At 41.5% G+C, this 21,728-nt stretch overlaps 3 protein-coding genes and 1 long non-coding RNA gene across 6 annotated transcripts in view; 1 reads left to right on the plus strand and 3 right to left on the minus strand.

The window, feature by feature from the left end:
* Positions 1 to 15,403, minus strand: LOC309701858 (myelin-oligodendrocyte glycoprotein-like). Of its 3 annotated transcripts, none has more exons than XM_082526168.1 (5): positions 15,271 to 15,403; positions 1,734 to 2,111; positions 1,543 to 1,620; positions 1,352 to 1,452; positions 1 to 1,261 (listed from the first exon to the last, which is right to left on the minus strand). In XM_082526168.1, exons 1-5 carry the CDS (start codon positions 15,386 to 15,388, stop codon positions 1,214 to 1,216), a joined length of 723 nt encoding a protein of 240 aa, XP_082382294.1. In that variant the 5' UTR covers positions 15,389 to 15,403; the 3' UTR covers positions 1 to 1,213. The 3 variants fall into 3 exon arrangements, with proteins under 3 accessions (XP_082382294.1, XP_082382293.1, XP_082382295.1); XM_082526167.1 differs by having other exon boundaries at positions 1,352 to 1,455; XM_082526169.1 differs by lacking the exon at positions 15,271 to 15,403 and adding an exon at positions 4,527 to 4,987 and having other exon boundaries at positions 1,352 to 1,455.
* The window catches only part of LOC309701865 (uncharacterized protein), a 51,930-nt gene that overhangs the window by 29,974 nt on the left and 228 nt on the right, over positions 1 to 21,728 (minus strand). The window lies entirely within an intron of this gene.
* Positions 8 to 19,535, plus strand: LOC309701900. Its single transcript, XR_014275294.1, has 2 exons — positions 8 to 415; positions 19,243 to 19,535. It is a non-coding gene; the product is annotated as an uncharacterized lncRNA (long non-coding RNA).
* Positions 19,147 to 21,728, minus strand: part of LOC309701843 (butyrophilin subfamily 3 member A2-like) — an 8,969-nt gene continuing 6,387 nt past the window's right edge. The window contains exon 4 of the mRNA XM_082526129.1: positions 19,147 to 20,339. Coding sequence (XP_082382255.1) covers positions 20,014 to 20,339 — 326 coding nt within the window. The 3' untranslated portion in view covers positions 19,147 to 20,013. The remainder of the gene's footprint in view (positions 20,340 to 21,728) is intronic.

The raw sequence follows: 21,728 nt of genomic DNA on the forward strand, positions 1-21,728 counted from the left end.
TGACGAACTGTTGCTCATTTATTTGATTTCGTCATCATGTTCACAGAATACTGACGTTATTCAAGAACATGGAACAACAACAGTAAACTCAGTGGGTCATTTTAATTTCTATGAAACAAAACAGTCAAGTTTTTAAACAGTTCATTTGGTTCAACTGTTTGAAAACATCATCAAATGCAAACAGGAAACGACACATGACGACAATAAATAAATAACTTATATAAAACAATTAAATTAATAGGACGGGGTATTAGTCGTAAAAACAAGAAAACACACAAATTGTAACAAAATGTCAAGAAGAGGCTTGAAAATCAAAGAATCCAAGAAACTCTTTCAGTTCAGTATTTAAATGTTTTTATTCTCGTGATGAAGTTTAAGCTTGTTTCATCACACAAACACTGACTTTGACTTAAAGGCAGCAAAAGCAGCAATAAACACATTTGTGTTTAAACATTTCACACCTGTAAACTGAGGACGGTCACAAATCAGACTATAAGGTTACAGTCTGAACATCGAATCCCAACCAGCAGGAAGTTTCACAGTAAATGTAATAAATTAGTTGTAGCTTTAAAAATCTAGAGTATAAATCAGCTTTTTTTCTGTTTATAAAGTGCAGCAGTTACTTAAAGTGTTCAGCTTCAGTTTCTCTGAGACATTAAAGTTAACAGACAACTAACAAACAAGGTTTGCATAAAACACGAGTGCTTAATGTGAGCTCCATGAATCCTGTTCCTGGTACTTCAAACTCTACTGGTGATTTTCCAAAACAGTTTTAATTTTCATTTTAATTTGTCCATCAGAGACACTTTGAGGTCTCACTAAAAGATTTAAGTGCACCTTAACCAGTGAGGTAAAGACTAAATAACTTAGATTAAACACGCTGACAGTGAGGCAGAGGAGTGTTTCTTCTCCAGGCTGAACTTCACAGTTTTGTACTGAAGGAGGAAATCCATCAGTTTCACTGCTTGATGTTTCCAAGCAGATCCTCCAGAGTCTGACAGCAGCAACTCTGACTGAAGACGTCTGTAAGAAATATTTCCTGTTTAGATCCTCTGATCTTCCACTCTGGCTTTTCTTGTACGTCACTTTCTTTATGTGAAAATGAGCTTGATAAATAAACCGGACGAGGCCCCAATCTGACTGAAGATCCAGCACAGATAAATCTCTGCTGCTCTCAGCTCCATTAACACCGACACTCCTTTGAGCAAGGCAGCTAGACTGGTAGTGGTTCTGTTTCTGTCTCATCATCCTCTGGATGCTTCTGTTGAAAGAAGGAGAATAATGAGTCAGTCTGACGGTACAAGAAGCAACAACATGTTTGTGTTTGTTTCTTTGTTTCTTTCTTACTTACAGTTCGATTCTGATGATGGCAGCAAAAATATACAATAAGACCAGCAACAGCTACAGCCGATATAAAAGCGATGAGAAGAACCACAGCGACGCTGGATCGACCTGCTGATGTAGAAAAGACAAGAAGGTCACCACAAATACACAAAACCCCAAACAGGGATGATGCAGAGAAGAGTTGGACTGTGTTCTCACCATTTGTTGGAGTCGTGTCCTGAGGATCTGGAGTTTGCAGCGGCGTCTCTGTCGTTGAGGTTTTAGCAAAGTTTGAATCTAAAAGACAAAACAGTCAAAATCTGTTATTAAAATTAGGCTGAAAGTTTGTATTGTGGACAAAACAACTTTGAGTTTGGAACCACAAACATCAACAAAACAAATCTTCTCACCGACTACAAGTTCAACAACAGCAGCTTTCACTCTGCTCTGCAGCTTGGGGATGAAACATCTGTATCTGCCGTTGTCTTCCTCCGACACGTTCAGGATCTTCAGTGAAATGTTCCCGTGTTTCATGTCGTCCATGAACAGCTCCGTCCTCCTGAAGTACGAGGCCATCTTCATGTCGGGGACCTCCTTCCTGTCCCTGTACAGGTGAACGTACTCCACTCGGCTCAGCCGGTCCGACGGGTCGGGCTTCAGGTCGGGTTTGGACCACTCCACCGTCAGACCCTGGACATCGAACGTGGGCTCCAGGTGACACGGCAGGATGACATCATCACCAGGAGCAGCGATGATTGGAAGATTTGAACCAATCACCAGAACCTTACCTGGAAACAGATGGAAAATTAAACCTCCTGAACTCCTACAGAACATCCACAGACCCCTGTCGAGTTACACACCAAAGACCTGGAGATCATGAACAGCCCCACTGGCCTCTGTGCTGTTACTTAAGTCTTTCTTAATATACGCAACAAAATTTCAGACATGTGCTGTTTGTTGTTCTGTTACAGGCTAACTGACCCTTGTGTGTACAGTCTGTGGTCCTGAATTTCTAACATTTTATTTCAAAAACAATATTACAAATGGGGATTAAGAATAACCCAATCATTTATAATACAATAAGGGTCTGGGGGGAAATGTGTAAAAGGTTGGGTAGAGAAGATTGCACTTCATTCTTCACTCCTTTACTGAGAAGCAAAGATTTTGTTCCAGGAATGTCTCGCAGTATGTTCGATAAGTGGCAGAAAAAGGGATTAAGGGTAATTGGTGATTTGTATCAAAACAACACACTGATGAACTTTGAGCAATTGCAGTCAAATTTTAATATTCCTAGAGACCAGTTTTTTGGCTTTCTCCAGGTTCGTAACTTCGTTCATTCTAGAATTCCACAGTCTTCAGAAATAGTTAAATATGATGTTATTGAGACATTTCTTATTAAGCGAAAAGACAGAACTCATTTTATCTCAGCCTTTAACTCTCTCCTATCTACTCTCAGTAGCAACAGATTGAGCGCTATTCATAAATGGGAGAGAGATCTTAATAATCAATATAACGAAGAGGAGTGGAAAGGAGCCATTAACATGGGTAATTCCACTTTTACTTGCAAGAAACCCAATACAAAAATCATACATCGCCTTTATATAGCTCCTAATGTCTTGCATAAGATTGCACCTCATATTTCCCATCTTTGTAGTAAATGTCAAAAAGAAACTGGCACTTTTTTTCATTACTTTTGGGAATGTAAATTAATCAAAAGATTTTGGAGCTTCATTTCTCAAGAACTAAGTAATATTTTTAACAACCTGATTCAAAGGGACCCCGGGTATTTTCTTCTTGGCCTATCCTCAAAAGAAGTAACATTGAATTACTTGCAGCGCAAATTATGTGACAAACTATTGCTGGTAGCTAGGAAATGTATTCTCATTAATTGGGTTAAGGATAAACCTCCCTCTGTGACTTTGTGGTACAGAGAATTATTTAAAGTTATTCCTCACGAAAGAACTGCTGCTATTTTAGGAGGAAATGAGGGTCTCTTTCTCAATGTTTGGTCCCCTTTGCTTTCTTATTTGCCAAATGATTTGTCCCAACTGCTGAGGGGGGTTGGTTGCGATTAAGATGTTCTCAGTTAAATGGGAAGTAAGAGTAAAGGACAACAATTCACTCTTGGAGTTTATCTTTTTCTCTTTCTAAATCTGTGGCTAATTGAGTGAAAATGTTATTTTTTCCTCTCTCCTCTTTACCCCATATGTGAATTTGTACAGGTATATAATGACTTTAATATATTCCCTTTGGGGTTTCTTTCTTTTTTGTCTGCTTTGTTATGTTTTATGCTTTTCTTGATAATGAATAAAAACTGTTTAAAGTGAACATTTTATTTCACTATAATAAAACTTTATCAAGCAATAACGTGTTTATTAAAGTTTAACAATACAAACTGATTGATCAGCCTGATGCTCATCCAAGTTCTAAGAAACAACACAAGTATTTATTCATAATAATAGTTCATGTGACTCATCCTCAGTAAGTTTTACTGTATCAAGCTGATTTAAGTCAACCATCACACAGTCTGCTGTTTTCACTGATTCATGTTTCCCTTCTAATTATTTACTTGTTAAGACTGACTGTTTAACCTCGCTGCGAGTTCAGATTTAATAACCAACTAATTTCATTTATTAAAAAATTTTAAACTACAAATCCAGAGTAAACTACAAAACACGCACAGACACCTGATTGGACGAACGAGCCACGTCGGCAGTCAGACGTAATTCCTGATGGGGTCATGATTGTCAAGCTAATGTGTTTTTATAGAAAACACATTAGCTTGTGGAAACACGTGTAGTCAGCAGCAGCATGTGCGGACTGAATCTGCATCACTCCGGATCAATAAACAGGGTTTTAGTTTCGGCTCACCGGACGTTGTGTTTTGTAACTCTGCTCTTTCTCTCCTCTGACAAACACACGGCTCTCATAAACCTGACATGCCCACAGACTGCTCGGTGAATCACCGCCATCGTGTCCGTTATAAACAAACCTCACACTGTCAGGCAGGTTCTGACTATCTTCTTGTTTTAAGCTTCTTCCGGTTTTAAAGTAACTCACTGACAGCTGTCACACTGTTAGTGACGGACAACACAGCACAGCTGATAACAGTCATTTCAGCTTATTCACATCCGCCAGTATGTGATTAAAATTCACTGTAATCTGCACTAACACGCAGCTAGAAGCTGGACACGTCGGCTTACCTTGTACAGGAGTCCAGACGGACAAAGCCGAGCACAGGAGAAAAGTCCGGAGTGAGAAAAAGGAAGAGTCCTTAAAGTAGAAGTTGTTCAGAGACATGATCGATGATTAAAAATTCCGTTTTCTGACTGAAGCGAGTTTTTTTTTTTTGGAAATCTGTAGTCTGATCAGTCCCTGCCTGCTTCGCTCTGAATGAATGAATGAGCCGTGAGGATCTCCCTTTTTAGATAACAGTCTCCGCCTCCTGCAATCTGGGTGGGGTTAACTGAGCCCTGGAGTGTTGCTCTTGTTATGAAGTCCCATGACGTGACGACGTTAACGGAAATCTCAATGTGACGTTTGCGTGCCGGTCGCGCTTTAACGCATCACAAAAATTACTCTGTACTTGGATCATTTCTATAGAAACTCCGAGTCTCAGTTTGTAACTAGTCTGCTCCGTCTCACTTTCTGTTCAGTTTGAAGCCTCAGACATTATAATGTGTCTCACTGATAACAAATAAAAACAAGCCGACCTGTCAGGTAAAGTAAGCGACTCTGAACTTTCATAATAGAAAAAACATGAAAGTCATGTTGACACAACGTGTCGTGTCATTAATGACTCAGCAGTATGTAGCACAGCATCCAGAGACTAACTTGGAAATATGACTATTTAATCAATCCAATAATCTGTTAGATACAGAAGGTGAGTTTGATCATTTCTCTGTGAGATCAAAGCTGCAGCAAAGATTCAACACTGTTTACAATGTTGTGATGATGTAACATCCTCCACCTGCCAGTATAAATGCTCAGACATGTCAGTGCAGAGAACAATGGAAGCTCTGCTGGTTAAACTGGTGCTGGCAGCACTGCACTGCTCCTTATAGTCAATACAGATATTTTATTTGTATACACCATGTATTACATCACTGCTAATAACAACCATAATCAGAGTCATAATAATATATTTATTAATAACATACCAAAGACGAGTAATAATATATAAATGACGAATTAACCACGTTTTAAATACCTTATTTATGCTTAATAGTGTGGCATTAATATAAAGTGCTACCATTATGTTTAATATATCTAAAAGAAAATCAGGACTCGTACTTCTGGGGTTTTGTGACATTAATTAAATGGATGAATTCTCAATAACAACATTGATTAGCTCCACAGAAGCTCCAACAACACAAACATCCTGTTTCTGCAGCTGTTTGTGCTTCACTGGAAGCAGATGATGTATTAATGGCAGCAAAGTTTGAGTTTTACTCTCACTTCTTCTTACAGCACACGTGTTTCCCACAGACTGCATGTAGCAACCACTACTTTTGGCCACTGTCTCTACTGGGAACTAATCTCACCGCAGTCGGCCTGGACAATCCAAGACTATTAGAGTGAAATAAACCTCAGTGGGTTTTTACTGTAACACATGCACTGGTTTACCTAAATCTTGTCTCTGACATTTGCGCTCTATGCAACACTAAATGATAATAATTAAAAGAAATACAACTAGACTGAAACCAAGAAAAATTAAACGTTTTTAAGCAATAAAAACTAAGTTGAAATAAGAAAATTTGCTCTGGAAATAAAAAAACTTATTCAGAGAAAACTTTGTTTTATTAACTTTTCGCTGGAGCAGAGCTGACAGCGCTGCGTCAGCTGGACTGTAAATCCCGCTTAAGACAACACGTGACATCAGTTTGTATAAAATAGGTAAACGTGCTTCATCTCTCATCACTTCAGCAGCTTTTTCTAACAGGAACTTCTCTGATTTAAAACCAACAGACGTGATTTACAGGAGGAAGCAGATGTTGTTGGTTTATTGGTGGAAGTTTGACAAAAAGCCTCATAACTTCTGATGAAACTGTGACTCTTACAAGTATGACATGTACAGTATGAACGCTCTGTAAAATGATTTAAAATATTATGTCTCATTTGACCTCTGACCTCTTCTTCAAGGTCAGACTGATCTGAAGGTCCCTTCAGTATTTAATGTTGAATAATGTTACATTTTTAGATCACTTTAAGAAATTCTGTCATTAAAAAAGTGCAGTTTTGGCTCCTCTTTGATCACATGTGACAATCTGAGCTCAGGCCAACTGCTCACTTACTGAGATCAGCAGTCAGATTATGAAGTATGAATATTTATAGATGTTATGTTTTTATGAATCTCCTGATACTCTGGTTCATGTTTTAAAGGAAAAAAAAGAACACAAAACAAAAATGGCAGCTCAGGTGGATCACATGATCTCTGCTCTGATTTCAGTCTTACTGCCACTCAAAGTGTTTCTAACCACAAGTCAGATTTTTATCTCCATGCTGCACTTTAATCTGAGCACTTCAAGCACTTTAGTTTCCTCACATCCAGTTTAGAATAACTGATGAACCTAATAAGGACGTCTTCAAAGAGGCAGTCACTCAGCAGAGTCACTCTGCTGAGTGACCTCTGAACCTAGAAGAACCTTAACTGTACACTGCCAAGAAACTGATGGCATGCAGATTTGAGGAGCCAAGGATCAAACCACCAACTTCGTGTGTGTGTGTGTGTGTGTGTGTGTATATTTTACAACAACAGTTGTCAGGCACTTCATTGTAAAGCATCGACCCAGAAAAACAGTTTAGTCTGAAACTGGTCATGAACTCATGATCTCAGGTCAGGCGATAACTCTCAGTGGATCTGTCACTGGGAGTGTCAGTCATTCCACACGACCTCTCACACGCTTTTATAAACATCTTTTACATAACATCTGATGTCATCAGAGGGATTCCCTCCTGCTTCACTACGCAGGGAGAACCATGTAAACAAACACAGGAAACACTTTTATGATGGGTGTTGGTTGTTGGGTGCAACATCCACCAACCAACACCTGGTCGAGATCTGTGACCCAGATTCATTATTTGCTTTGTTTCCAGCAGCAGTTTTATGATTCTTTATGACTTTTTACTGAAACACACTTATGTGGATTTACACAGATGAGAACATTAAGAAGATAAAAACTCACTCAGATACTCACAGTTTGTCTTTTAAAGCTCAGCAGAGAAGATTCAGATTCACACATTTTGTGCCATTTAAGTGGAGCCTTTAAATGTTATCTGAGTCTAAATATAACACAGCAGGTTTATTACTAGAGAGTTCAGGAGTCATGAAAAACTGTGTTGCGCTGGGAGACACTCTATTGTGACGTAGTTTCTGACACATTATGAGTTATTTATAACTCTGTTATTTGTAGTTCATTCCTTTTCGTCACCAAAAGGAATGAAGAGGGAACTCCTTCCTTGTTTACCAAACAAAGTAAACGCTGAATGAACAACGACAGAGTTCATTCCTCTGCTCTTAGATCTGTGCTCTCTTCCGGTCGATTTTTTCCTCGCTACCTTCATATTTTTTCTTTTTAAACCTTAAGTGTCAAAAGAATCCTGTTCACTTATTTTCAGCAGTGTGTTTACTTTATTACTGGAACAGTTTTCTGGATTTACATCTTTGAATCCAGCTGTTGTGTGAACACATGAAAATTTGCAGATAAAGTGAACACAGCTGGAAACTGTGAGGAAACAGAACAATAATACAACTAACTATAACTACACTGTAACACATATTTTAATCATGAATGGCTCCTAAACATGTTAGCAATGAATAAGTTGATCATAAAATTATTTAGGTCAGGTGATAACTGTGAAATTGTCACTGGGAGTGGGACTGATACAGCCTCAGTGTGTTAATGATAAAGGTGAGAGGTCATCTTGTTTCGTCAGGTTGAAGGACGCCTCTCCTGCTGCAGCCAAGCAGTGAGAGGTTTAGGTGCAAACACTGATGGATTAGTTATTACTGACCCACAGTTGTTTTAGATTTAGCAGCTTAAATCAAGCTGATGTTGAACAAATGAAATGTTCCAAGCTGAAGTGAAAGTATTAGAAAATACTAAAGAAAAATAAAAACTGCAGAGAGAGAGAGAGAGAAGCAGTTCAGTCTGAAACTGGTCATACACTCATGACCTATCGCCTGACCTGTCCCTGGCTGTGTCAGTCATTCCACATGACCTCTCACACGCTTTCATAAACATCTCTCATGTCTGATGTCATCAGAGGGATTCCCTCAGAGGGAGAGCCATGTAAACAAATACTGGTAACACTTTTATGATGAGTGTTGCTGGTCGACACAAACACGAGCTTAAAGTCAAAAAGTCAAACACCACTTGTGTGAAGAGTGATCTATACTGGTTACAGTGGTTAAAATACTGATCGTGGCCCCTCACATAAAGAGGAATCCTCTACAGCTCCCGGAGTAAATCAGCTGGGTCGGTACAGAGGTAACAAAGAACCAGCACCACACACGGGCAGGGGATCACTCTGGCCCGGCCGCGTGGAAACAAATATAAACAACAGTCCACAAATAAACTAAATAAAACAAGGCAAAGTGAAAGAAAATGAGACCAATAAAAATAAAACCAACTGGGAGAAGACAGCAGGGTCCAAAACCAGCGGCTGCTACAGAAGTTTCTATAGTTCAATTAGGCTGGAACACAAACTGCTGAGGAGAGGTTTATAGCAGCAGACAGAGCCTGAAAAACGCATTTAGCACTTAACCTTCTCTGGTTAGCAGTCAGGATGCTTACCTCAGGACTGAAGTCGCTATACTGAATCTGCTTAAATACAGCAACTACCTCTCTCCACGACAGCTGGAGTCAAAAAGGAATAAGGCGGCCACGCTGGGGCCACAAATGTGTCACTATACAAATGTCCCAAAAAAGAAAGAATCGCAGGACAAACGTGCAGCCTACCTGTGGCTGTGGCGTAGCCCGACCAAGACCACCCGGTTTATCCTGATGATATATCCGCTCGCAATGCTGCTTGCAGGAGCAAGGGAGGAATGAACGGGAGGAAACCTGCGAGGCAGTGCAGGCGCCACGCTGCAATTAGTGTACACGTGACAAACAGAGAGCGAGAGCAATAGGGCGAGTGAGTAGCCCATCTGGCGACACTGAGCTCTCACAGCATAAACACTGTAAACTCACTCAGTCATTTCCTTATTTCCTTGATGACATCATCATTGTTTATAAATAGGAGTTACCTGGTGATGTGACGGGAGTTTCAGGGCGGTGTTTGCATGCTTTCATACTTTCACTCTCACTATCACAGGAAGACAGTCTCAGTCTCATAAATGACTTTATTTGGATTGTTATTGGCACAGACACTGACTCTCTAACCCTGCTGTTATCTCAGAGGGCGGTGCTATCCTACCCTGGATCACCACCAAGTCATTGGTTCAGGTATGTGGACGACACCTGGGTGACAATCAAATCTCATATTTAAAACCATCATCCTCTGGAGCATAAACTGGGTGTCTTGAAGACGCTACAACACAGAGCAAACACCATCCCCACGGATGAGGTGCCTGTAGTATCAGGTAAATGTTAAGTGGTAGGAACGTTTCTGCTGGGTTGTTGTTGTAGGGGGGGATGGAAAATAATAAAGGACACTCATGGAGTAATGGCGCGTCTCGTGTGTCTGTGAGTTATGCCTCCAGTCAAATAACATCCATAACCTCAAATAACGGAACATGGTGTCAGAAGACAATTGGAAACGTTAGTTGGGCATAAGTGAAAGGTTTCGGCGTCCGTGCCAGGTTAAAGGTCGGCCATAGAGGAGCTGCGCGAAAAGAGACGTGGCGTCATGAGTCAGTTTCAAGTCACCCCGCCGGAGAAGTTCACTTTTAGGTCCGACGACTGGACCAAATGGATAAAGCGTTTTGACAGATTTCGCATCGCGTCTGGATTGGAGACGCAAGCGGACGAAAATCAAGTGAACGCCCTTATCTACACTATGGGCGAGGAGGCAGAGGACATATTGGTATCCCTGCACCTGACTCCCGAAGAGGCGAGCGATTATGAGACCGTTAAAAGGAGGTTGGATGCTCACTTCGTAGCCCGAAGAAACATATTTGAGAGAGCGAAGTTTAACCAGCGCCAACAAGAGACGGGTGAGTCAGTTGACAACTTCCATACTGCACTGCATTGTCTGGCAGAACATTGTGGATACGGGACTTTGCATGACGAAATGGTGCGAGACAGATTTGTCGTGGGTCTGAAAGACAAACGATTGTCAGAACAGCTACAAATGGATCCAGAACTAACGCTAGAGAAAGCGCTTAACAGAGCCCGACAAAGTGAGCTTGTAAAGAAGCAACAAGAGATGCTAAGCACTAACTTTAAAATGGATATTACCAACTCACAACTGAACCGCGTCCATGCTAAACGGCAAGAAGGGGCACGTCCCAAGCAGCTGACACCGCTACATAAACAAACCGCCAAAACACAGAAAGAAAAAAAGACACAATGCAGAAGATGTGGAGACATAAAAGGTCACAATCTTCAACAATGCCCTGCGAGGGAAGCCGCATGTAATTACTGTAAGAAAAAAGGACATTTTGCCAGGATGTGCAGAAACAAAAAACTGTGTGAAGTCAATGCTGCAACAGTTTCAGAGAACAGCGATACAGATGATGAGGTCGCTTTCTTGGGTTCCCTCTCTGCGGACACCAAAGAGAGTCCATGGGTAACAGAGATACATGTGGACAAATGCAACACATTCTTTAAAATCGACACCGGAGCGGATGTCACAGCAGTCCCAGAGACTTTCTACACACAGCATCAGTTGGGGAGATTGGATAAGCCCAAAAGGGTTCTGCAGGGCCCAGGAGGAACACGTCTGAAGGTAAAAGGCATGTTCACAGCCACTCTCAGCAAGAACAACCACAAAACCAAAGAAGACATTTATGTCGTAAAGGGTTTATGCACACCGCTGCTGAGCGGGCATGCTGCAGTGGCACTACAGCTGGTTGCTAGAGTTAATCATATTAGCTTAGACTCTATTGACGCTGTCAAACAAGAATTCCCCAAGCTTTTCAACGGCTTAGGCAAAATGGAGGGGGAGTACAGTATTGTTCTGAAACCAGAGGCACAGCCGTTTTCCCTCTCGACCCCTAGGCGAATCTCTCTTCCACTCTTACCAAAGGTTAAAGAAGAGCTGAACAGGATGGAGCAGCAGGGTGTCATTTCCAAGGTGGAGGAGCCCACTGATTGGTGCGCGCCTATGGTGGTGGTTCCTAAGCGCACAGGCAAAGTGAGAATATGCAGCGATCTCACTGAACTAAACAAATATGTCATGAGAGAGAAGCATCCACTCCCTTCAGTAGAACACACACTAGGACAGCTTGCAGGAGCAAAAGTGTTTTCAAAGCTGGATGCCAATGCAGGATTTTGGCAGATTCCCTTATCCAGGGACTCTTCTTTGCTCACGACCTTTATTACACCTTTTGGTCGGTATTGTTACAATCGTCTGTGCTTTGGAATCTCATCAGCCCCAGAACACTTCCAGAAACGGATGGCACGCATTCTTGAGGGTTTAGAAGGAGTCCTCTGCCAGATGGATGATGTGCTCATCTGGGGGACGTCACAAGCAGAGCATGATGAGAGACTTCGAAAAGCACTGGTTCGACTGCAGGAGGCTGGAGTAACATTGAACGACAAGTGTGAGTTCTCCAAGAACAGGATAAAGTTCCTGGGGCAGGTCATTGAGGCATCGGGGGTTAGCGCAGATCCTGACAAGACGCATGCCGTGAGTTCCATGGATGAGCCCAGCAACATAAGTGAGGTGAGACGCTTCCTGGGCATGGTGAATCACCTAGGAAAGTTTCTTCCTCACCTGGCGGAAAAAACGCGCCCCCTAAGAGATCTACTGAAGAAGTCCAACCTGTGGTCATGGGGGCCACAGCAGCAGCAGGCTTTCGACGGCATCAAAAAAGAACTGACAACACCCCCAGGGCTTGCTCTGTATGATCCAAATGCTGAAACGTGCGTATCAGCTGATTCATCTTCGTATGGCTTGGGAGCAGTGCTTCTCCAGCGGCACGCCGATCTAGGGTGGAAACCAGTAGCATACGCTTCAAAAGCTCTCAGCGCGACAGAGCAGCGATATGCTCAAATTGAGGAGGAGGCCCTCGCTTCAACATGGGCCTGTGAGAGGTTTGCAGAGTTCCTAATTGGGAAAACATTCCACATTGAAACAGACCACAAACCTCTGGTCTCGTTGCTTGGCTCCAAGGGCTTGGACGAGCTTCCACCTCGTATACAACGTCTACGCATGCGATTGATGAGGTTCTCTTATACCATATCTCATGTTCCTGGTAGAGACATTGCAACAGCAGATGTACTGTCCAGAGCTCCTGTATGTGACACAACTGAGGGTTTGCCGGAGGAAGAAATCAACTTGTATGTGGAGTCCGTCATAGCAAGCCTGCCAGCCACAGAGCCACGACTCAGAGAAATCCAGACACATCAGGACAATGACAGCATTCTAAGCCAGCTGAAGAAGTTCTGTGTGGAAGGATGGCCAGATAAGTACTCCATCGAAAGGGTTTTCCAGCCTTATCTGCCATTTTCAGGTGACCTCACAGTCCACAATGGTTTGCTTCTTTATGGGAGCAGAATAGTGATTCCCACATCGCTCAGAGCAGACATTCTGTCTAAACTACATGAGGGACACCTAGGAATAACGAAATGCAGAGAGAGAGCTAAACAATCTGTTTGGTGGCCAGGCCTGAGCAGTGAGCTGATAAAAGTGATTGGGACCTGTGACACTTGCTGCCGTGAGCGGACTAACCACAAAGAAACCATGCTACCTACCGAGTTCCCACAAAGACCGTGGGCCATGGTGGGAACTGATCTGTTCCAGATAGAGAATAAACAGTACCTGGTCATTGTGGATTACTTTTCCAGATTCTTCGAAGTTGCCAAACTGACATCTACAACATCAGAGGCAGTGATCGAGCACTGTAAATCAATCTTTGCACGTCATGGCATACCAGAGCGGGTTCGCTCTGATAATGGACCTCAGTTTTCGTCTGATTCCTTCAAAAGATTTGCACAAGAATGGGGTTTTAGCCATGAGACATCCAGTCCCCACTTCCCTCAGAGCAATGGGGAGGCCGAGAGGGCAGTCAGGACCATCAAAAGTCTTCTTAAAAAGTCTGGCGATCCCTATCTCGCCCTTATGGCATACCGGGCCACTCCATTGGCAAATGGCTACAGCCCAACGGAGCTTCTCATGGGTAGACGGATAAGGACAACTATTCCTGTCATCCCATCACAGCTACATCCAAGAGGTACGGACACAGACAAGCTCAAAGCTATAGAACAATCGTACAGACAAAAGCAAAGACAAAACTACAACCGCAGACACAGAGCACATGATATGCTACAGCTCAATCCTGGAGACAAAGTGTGGGTCTCAGACATGGATACTAGAGGGACAGTCGTGTCCATGGCAGGCTCACCGAGGTCCTACATCATCGAGACAGCAAAGGGCACGCTGAGAAGAAACCGTTACCATCTTACATGGACACCTGGGGCACCAGAGATTTCTGGCGATCCACCAGAGGCTTCACCTGAGAACTCTGTTCCAGCTGCACAGATTGTGTCGGTTCCAGACACTATCTCACAGGAGGCCAGCCAGCAGACTCCTGAAGCTGGGAGCCAAATCCAACCCAGGTCTAGGAGGCCTCCAGCATACCTAAAAGACTATGTTTGCTCATAGGGCTTGGAACTGAGTGAGCACTGGGGCAGAATAATCCCCACACTCAGGCTGAGGGCTGGGTAGTCTACCCCATCCCTCATAGAGACAATGAGAAATAAAGCAAATGGTTGCACTGTTTAAACATGTTGTTTGTAGCTGCACTGAATAGTTCAGAAATGTGCACTTATGCTTAGTGTTCAGAGTTGTATACTTTGAGAGTTTATTTTTGGACATTCTGAGTAGTCTGGTTTGAAACCAAGCGAGTTCAGTAAACAAGCTGTTACCAGATAAAGCACAAGGACATAGTAATAGTATACTTTAAAGCGTGCGGGTCTAATCTGTTTTCTTGGTTATATTCCAGCATCACATCCTATTTAGTAGGGGGGATGTAGTATCAGGTAAATGTTAAGTGGTAGGAACGTTTCTGCTGGGTTGTTGTTGTAGGGGGGGATGGAAAATAATAAAGGACACTCATGGAGTAATGGCGCGTCTCGTGTGTCTGTGAGTTATGCCTCCAGTCAAATAACATCCATAACCTCAAATAACGGAACAGTGCCCTCAACCTTATAAGGTGTTTACAAGAAACCTGCAGTCAGCTGAGACTGAAGAAGTCACGTGGATCAGTGACGAAATGTTTCTCCCACTGAAAACATTCAGATGAACAAAATAAACTTTTAGGGATCGTCTCGCTTTTCTTCGAGACTCAAACAAACATATTGTTGTAATTTTTCGCACTGATAACAAAAGAGAGACAGAAAGTTTGATCACATCCTGATTCTGCTTCAGGTGAAACGAGGCTGAGCTGCTCGCTCCGTGTCTGAAGGATTTTAGCGTCTCTGACTAAAATCTGCAGGGTCATGGTTTCACCCACTCACCTCCTCCACCCGCAGCGTGTCACATGTCAGTATTGTGTGCGGAGAGCAAAGGAAGCTCTGCTCAATAAAATCATTTAAATACATTAAAAATAAAAATCAGAGCTGTCCCTCTGTGTTTCTGTGCCGTGACTCAAACACACGATGTCCCCACTACAACAATACAGAGAAACGAACGAGCTACTGTGGCCGTTAACACTAAACTCTGCTGCAAACACAACTTCGAGTAATCACATGTGAGTATAACATCACTGCAGACACCATAAAAATCACGTGTAGCAAAAATATTTGCCCTCCGTGTATTTTAACGTCCTTTACTGACCTTTTCTTTGGCAGCTTCGCCGTGGACATCCACTTTCTCGAAGACCAGGAAGTAAACAGCTCTGGTCATGTGACAATACTCCAAGCACGTGCCACTGCATACACTTATTTCTCCACATTATAATATTAAAGTATTTACTGAAGGGAAAATAAAAGAGGCAGAAATGTTCAGCTTTGACTCCGGACTGTTCTCATTTTCTACTTTAATCAGAAACTGTTGTTTAAAACAACAACAACACACTGAGGATCTCATTGGCTGTTTCCAAAACACCTGTTAAACTCTTTTTATTCATTGACTTTTAACTCAGAATCAAAGTGCTGTGTTCTCAACTTTATTTATTTATTATTAAAGGTGTTGTTGTTGTTACCCAATGACTGTACGGTGTTTTGGGGATTTGTGCATCACTTGTGTTTTTAAAAAGTTTTGCATTTCTGAAACACGATTAAATCCTTCAGGTTGAGGTGTTGCTCAGGTTTAAAAGGCATTGATCCATGAGACATGAAAGATGATACAAAGCTGAACTTGGAAAGAATTTGTCTCTTGGAAAAGACATTTAGGAATTTATGTATTTTAAATACTTATTTTTGAATTATTTGAAAATAAAACCTAACACTAAGCTTTCCTTGGTAGTGTGCAGAACAAACCTGATGACACTAAATCCCAGACAGCTTAAAAGTCAACCAATCACATCCAAGCATTGAGCCCCCCCCCCCCCCCCCCCCCCCCCCAAGGCTGTGAGCAGGGTGGCAGAAGAAAACAAAGCTGGCTGAATCCAAACAAAGGGAAGAACACACACACAGTAACCACAGCAGTGTTTGCTCAGTATACTTTATTTATGGGCTGTTTCCACTGCACCTTGTGCTGAGTTACTAAGCAACTGAAACAGCCTCATAAATGTTGCCAGAGGGAGAACACAGTGCCTACAGTCACAGCCTCCATATTTGTAGTTCCTTGTTTGTAGGACGATTTCTCCAAAACATGTGTTGGTCATACTTATTGATAGTCTATAATAAGTAGTGTTGTTGGGAGTTGTGCTGAGCTTTTCTCTGTCACTTTGTCACAGAATAGCGTCATCAAGATGTGATGCCCACATTGGCCAGGAGGTGTCGCTGTGAGACGGCTTTGAGCCTCTCTTTGTCCATCATTGATGACGTTTACAGGCATCTTCTTCAGATCACCTTTGCTGAGAAGTTCACCAGGTGCAAAGAAACGAGAACAGAAAAGCCAAATATTTTTAAAAGGTCCAACATGAAAACCACAACTGACACTTTTCTGTGTTTTCTATCAACTGGTTTTACTTCTGCTTCCCCCCCACAGCTTTCACTGCAGTGTAACACACACTTTGTACACAGAGTTGGTTTGCTGAGGCTGGGGTGCCTCTACTTACAGGGTGATGGGTCTTACAGGACAGATCGACATGTAAAGTGTGACTCATGCTGTAGTTGGCTCTGGACGTGGACTGTGTGTTTTATCCATTTTGTTAGTGTAACACTGGCCTGTTTATCCTTCCATTTTTATCATTATTGTGCTAATAAATGATCTTTTAGAGTTTTGTTAGTTTTCCTCTTTTTCCCACAGCTGAGACAGATGGTGAGACCTTTGTGTGTGTGTGTGTGTGTGTGTTACATTTATTTTTAGTGTTTGCCCGATGAGACATCGATAATCAGCTTTGTTGAGACTCTGTGAACACATAATTTTACATACTTTTTTCATAATGTTTTTTAAACTTATGAACTGCTTTCAGGAAGTTGCTGTTATTGTAACACCTGCACTAGTTTTCCTGAAGCTTGTCTCTGACAGTAATTAAACATAATAACTAAAAGCACTTAAACAAACACTGAACTAAAAATTTGCTGCCATGATGGATGGATCTAACATCCATCTACATAGATCCAGGTCAGAAAAGTACAAACATCTGAAGCACCAACAGTATAAATGTTTTAAATTGTTTATTTTTTATATGTTTTTGTCTAATTATAAGCTAAGAGAATGAAATTTAGGGGATTTCTGCTCCTGTTAAAAAGTCCACACAGGTTAAAAAGTGAATAAAAAGGAGAAATAGAATGAGATCCTGATCATGCACTGAAGCGGCTCCCCCTCTGCTGAAAGTGAAAGTGTGATTTTATTGCTGCTTGAGCTGAGGACTGTTTTGAAAAGCAGAGCTAAAAATCAGAAGTGGGGAATGTGGGGGTCTTTCCACCTGGGTTCATAAGCAGAAGAAGGGGCAGGTAGACCAGAGGGGGGGAATCCCCCTCACTCCCAGACTGTGATTAAGTCTCACTGTGGGCATCCCCACTATGATCAAACATGACACCATCACATGACTGAACGTGACTCTATCCCAGATCACTCAGGATGAGCTAATGTGTTATTTATGGCATGAGTCGAAGCAAAGGTTAAACATTAAGATCACTTCATTACGCCGGTTACATTTCTCACCCAGCTATCAGCTCTGCTGCACTTCAGCGTGACTCTGTCTCTCATCAGCTCAGTCACATGTGGATACACTTTAACATGACATCAATACACTGCTTCTCTTTATGATTACAACACACAACAATGTTTCTTGTTACTTCTTTTTAACTCAATCACACATGACTGACATGTGATAGCTCTGTGGTTCTGTGTTTGTCAATCACAGCATAATTAATATCAGGTTTATTTCATCATACATGTCAGACAATTTCTGAAGGTTTGCTTTGGTCCTTCTGACCAATTACCAAAGTCCACAGACAACATCTGGACTGTGCCGCACACACACGCACACACACACACACCTAACTGATATAGTGTTAACCATCAAAAATGAATGCTTAACCCGAATCCCCGACACTAAAACCACATTTTTAATCTCAAAAATGCCTTAAAACTCGTGGGGACCAGTCCTCACAAAGATATCTAAACATCGTACACACGTGCGTCAAATCCCAGTAAAAGGTCAGGTCGTCAGGTTTCAGGTATTGGAAACATGGAAACATTTCACAGTAATAATGATATTCTGATTAAACCTCACTGATTTGATTTTGACTCATTTTTTTATTATATTCTGATTAAATTCAAGGATAATTAATTATTACCAGAATCAAATAGAGCTGAGCTTGGTTGTGTCACTCTAAACATAATAAGGCTGTTAAGTCCTTTCACACTGTCTCAGATGCAGTGAGACGTAAGCCCAGAGTCTTCTATCTACAAGCCTATGAAACTGTTGTGCGTCCTTTGGAGGAGCAGCTGTGATCACCGTGTTCCTGTTGTGTTCCTCTGACATCTCGTTCCCTTTAATCATTGAAAACATGTGACTGTAAAACATTAACAATTATAAACCTGTATCTGCCCACATCTAAAGAAGAGCTCTGAATGTCCTTCATAAATAGTAATAATAACTTGATTTATAGAGAACCTTTCAAAACTCACATGATCAGTCACATGATCAGTCACCAACAGACACCAAATGAGTTTTCAGCAGTGCTGTTAAACAAATCAGTGAAATGAGAGTGAGTGTGATGAAGAGCTGAAGAAGAAACAGACAGCAGACAGTGATGACGAACTGTTGCTCATTTATTTGATTTCGTCATCATGTTCACAGAATACTGACGTTATTCAAGAACATGGAACAACAACAGTAAACTCAGTGAATCATTTTAATTTCTATGAAACAAAACAGTCACATTTTTAAACAGTTCATTTGGTTCAACTGTTTTGAAAATGTCATCAAATGCAAACAGGAAACGACACATGATAACAATAAATAAATAACTTATATAAAACAATTAAATTAATGGGACAGGGTATTAGTCGTCAAAACAAGAAAACACACAAATTGTAACAAAATGTCAAGAAGAGGCTTGAAAATCAAAGAATCCAAGAAACTCTTTCAGGTCAGTATTTAAATGTTTTTATTCTCGTGATGAAGTTTAAGCTTGTTTCATCACACACTCATCTGTCTGTGAGCTAAACACTCACTTTGACTTAAAGGCAGTGAAAGCAAAAAGTCAGAAGTCAGACTATAAGGTTATAGTCTAAACATCGAGTCCCAACCAGCAGGAAGTTTCACAGTAAATTTAATAAATTAGTTGTAGCTTTAAAAATCTAGAGTATAAATCTGCTTTTTCTGTTTATAAAGTGCAGCAGTTACTTAAAGTGTTCAGCTTCAGTTTTTCTGAGACATTAAAGATGGTAGACAAAGTCTACAAACATGTGAAGTAAGAAAAACAGTCAGAACTCACAAACTGTACTAACAAAGTTTGCATTCATACAGTGACGTCAGTTTCCATCACAGCGTTCAGGTGATGTTTTATTTTCATTTTTCCACATTATCTGTGTCACAAACGTCCATATTCATGGAAATTTCCTTTAATGCTATGAAAAACCTTCCAGCCCTGCTGAGGTTTGACAATGCTTCATGACAGTCCAGCACAGTGATGATCAGGGAGGATTTAAACCCTTTAATTTGTCCATCAGAGACACTTTGAGGTCTCACTGAAAGATTTAGGTTCACCTTAACCAGTGAGGTAAAAACTAAATAAATATTCATTAAACATGCTGACAGTGAGGCAGAGGATTGTTTCTTCTCCAGGCTGAACTTCACAGTTTTGTACTGAAGGAGGAAATCCATCAGTTTCACTGATGTTTCCAAGCAGATCCTCCAGAGTCTGACAGCAGCTACTCTGACTGAAGACGTCTGTAAGAAATATTTCCTGTTTAGATCCATTCAAATCAGGCTCACATCCTTTTGTAGGAGTGACCTTATGATGATCTCAGTGCTGCTGGGCCCGAGTGTCTCCCTGTGGATGCTGGTTTGAATCCCCAATCTGACTGAACATCTACACTTCTAGACTTGCAGTGGTTGTTTTTGTGTCTCATTGTCCTTTTGATGCTTCTGCTGAAAGAAGTTGAATAATGAGTCAGTCTAACGGCACAAGAAGGAAAAACATGTTTGTGTTTGTTTGTTTGTTTGTTTCTTACTTTTAGTTTCTGAAAAATGCGAGAGAAATATGTAGCCAAACCAGCGAGAGTCAAAACTAATAATAAGGTGACGACAATGACGACCACAGCGACCCTGGATCGACCTGCTGATGTAGAAAAGACAAGAAGGTCACCACAAATGCACAAAACCCCAAACAGGGATGATGCAGAGAAGAGTTGGACTGTGTTCTCACCATTTGTTGGAGTCGTGTCCTGATGATCTGGAGTTGGGAAGTTTCTGGGATGTAGTGGTGCCATTGTTGAGGTTTTTGCAACATTTGGATCTAAAAGATGCAAAAAAAGAAAGAGTAGAGTTATAATCTGCTAGTAAAATTGAGACAAAAATTTTCTAACGGTACAGAAAAAACACACAAAACTAGTATCAGAGTGTTTGAATTTTAGTTTGGAACCACAAACATCAACAAAACAAATCTTCTCACCGACTACAAGTTCAACAACAGCAGCTTTCACTCTGCTCTGCAGCTTGGGGATGAAACATCTGTATCTGCCGTTGTCTTCCTCCGACACGTTCAGGATCTTCAGTGAAATGTTCCCGTGTTTCATGTCGTCCATGAACAGCTCCGTCCTCCTGAAGTACGAGGCCATCTTCATGTCGGGGACCTCCTGCCTGTCCCTGTACAGGTGAACGTACTCCACTCGGCTCAGCCGGTCCGACGGGTCGGGCTTCAGGTCGGGTTTGGACCACTCCACCGTCAGACCCTGGACATCGAACGTGGGCGCCAGGTGACACGGCAGGATGACATCATCACCCGGAGAAGCAATGATTGGAAGATTTGACCCAATCACCACAACCTCACCTGGAAACAGATGGAAAATTAAACATTGTGAACTCTCACAGACCGAAGACTTGAAGATCATTAACAGCCCCGTGAGCCTCTGTGCAGTTATTGTCATAGTTTTCTGCACTTTCTAAATTTTCAAATGAAAAAACTGTACAGCTATTCTCAACATTAAAGTTATAAGTTAATAATAGGTAAAAAGTAGAGATAAAAGACCTTAAAGTGGAATAACTCAAGTCAAATCCATCAGTAGTTTCTTAGTCATCCAGCTAATGACAGTGTTTAAACTACCAGGAGCTCAGATTTTGCAGCATAGCTGAGAATATTTACACTCTGGACCAACTAACTATGAATACTTCACATTATAAATCATGACATAGTCCCCTCCCATTAAGTACATAAGGTGCTATTGGAAGTTAAATGTATCTATAATACTGCATTTGCTTGGTATCGTGTCAGAGTTTGCAGCCTTGCTGAGAATAGTTTAATGCAAAGTCTTCCTTAAATATGAAAATGCACACATCGCAACCATCGCTTCCGATAACATTTGACTACGATCACACGTCATATGTGTGAAGATACGGTCGCTGAACTGAACAGAAAAAGGTCATTATCAGTGTCTGCCTATGGATCGTCACACACTCACTGACGGCTGCCATCAGCGCCGCATATAAAAGACAAAGTTCTAACAGTGAA

Source organism: Aulonocara stuartgranti (genome assembly GCF_965226115.1).
Source record: "Aulonocara stuartgranti genome assembly, chromosome: 3".
NCBI classification, from domain to species: domain Eukaryota; kingdom Metazoa; phylum Chordata; class Actinopteri; order Cichliformes; family Cichlidae; genus Aulonocara; species Aulonocara stuartgranti.

What these genes read in the sequence shown, in the direction of transcription:
- LOC309701858 (XM_082526167.1), bottom strand. Translation starts at nt 15,388, where the DNA reads ATGTGGAGAAATAAGTGTATGCAGTGGCACGTGCTTGGAGTATTGTCA. An exon ending in GGACACGACTCCAACAAATG is followed by an intron (nt 1,456 to 1,542) that starts GTGAGAACACAG and finishes TTTCTACATCAG; the next exon opens with CAGGTCGATCCAGCGTCGCT. An exon ending in GCCATCATCAGAATCGAACT is followed by an intron (nt 1,262 to 1,351) that starts GTAAGTAAGAAA and finishes TTCTTTCAACAG; the next exon opens with AAGCATCCAGAGGATGATGA.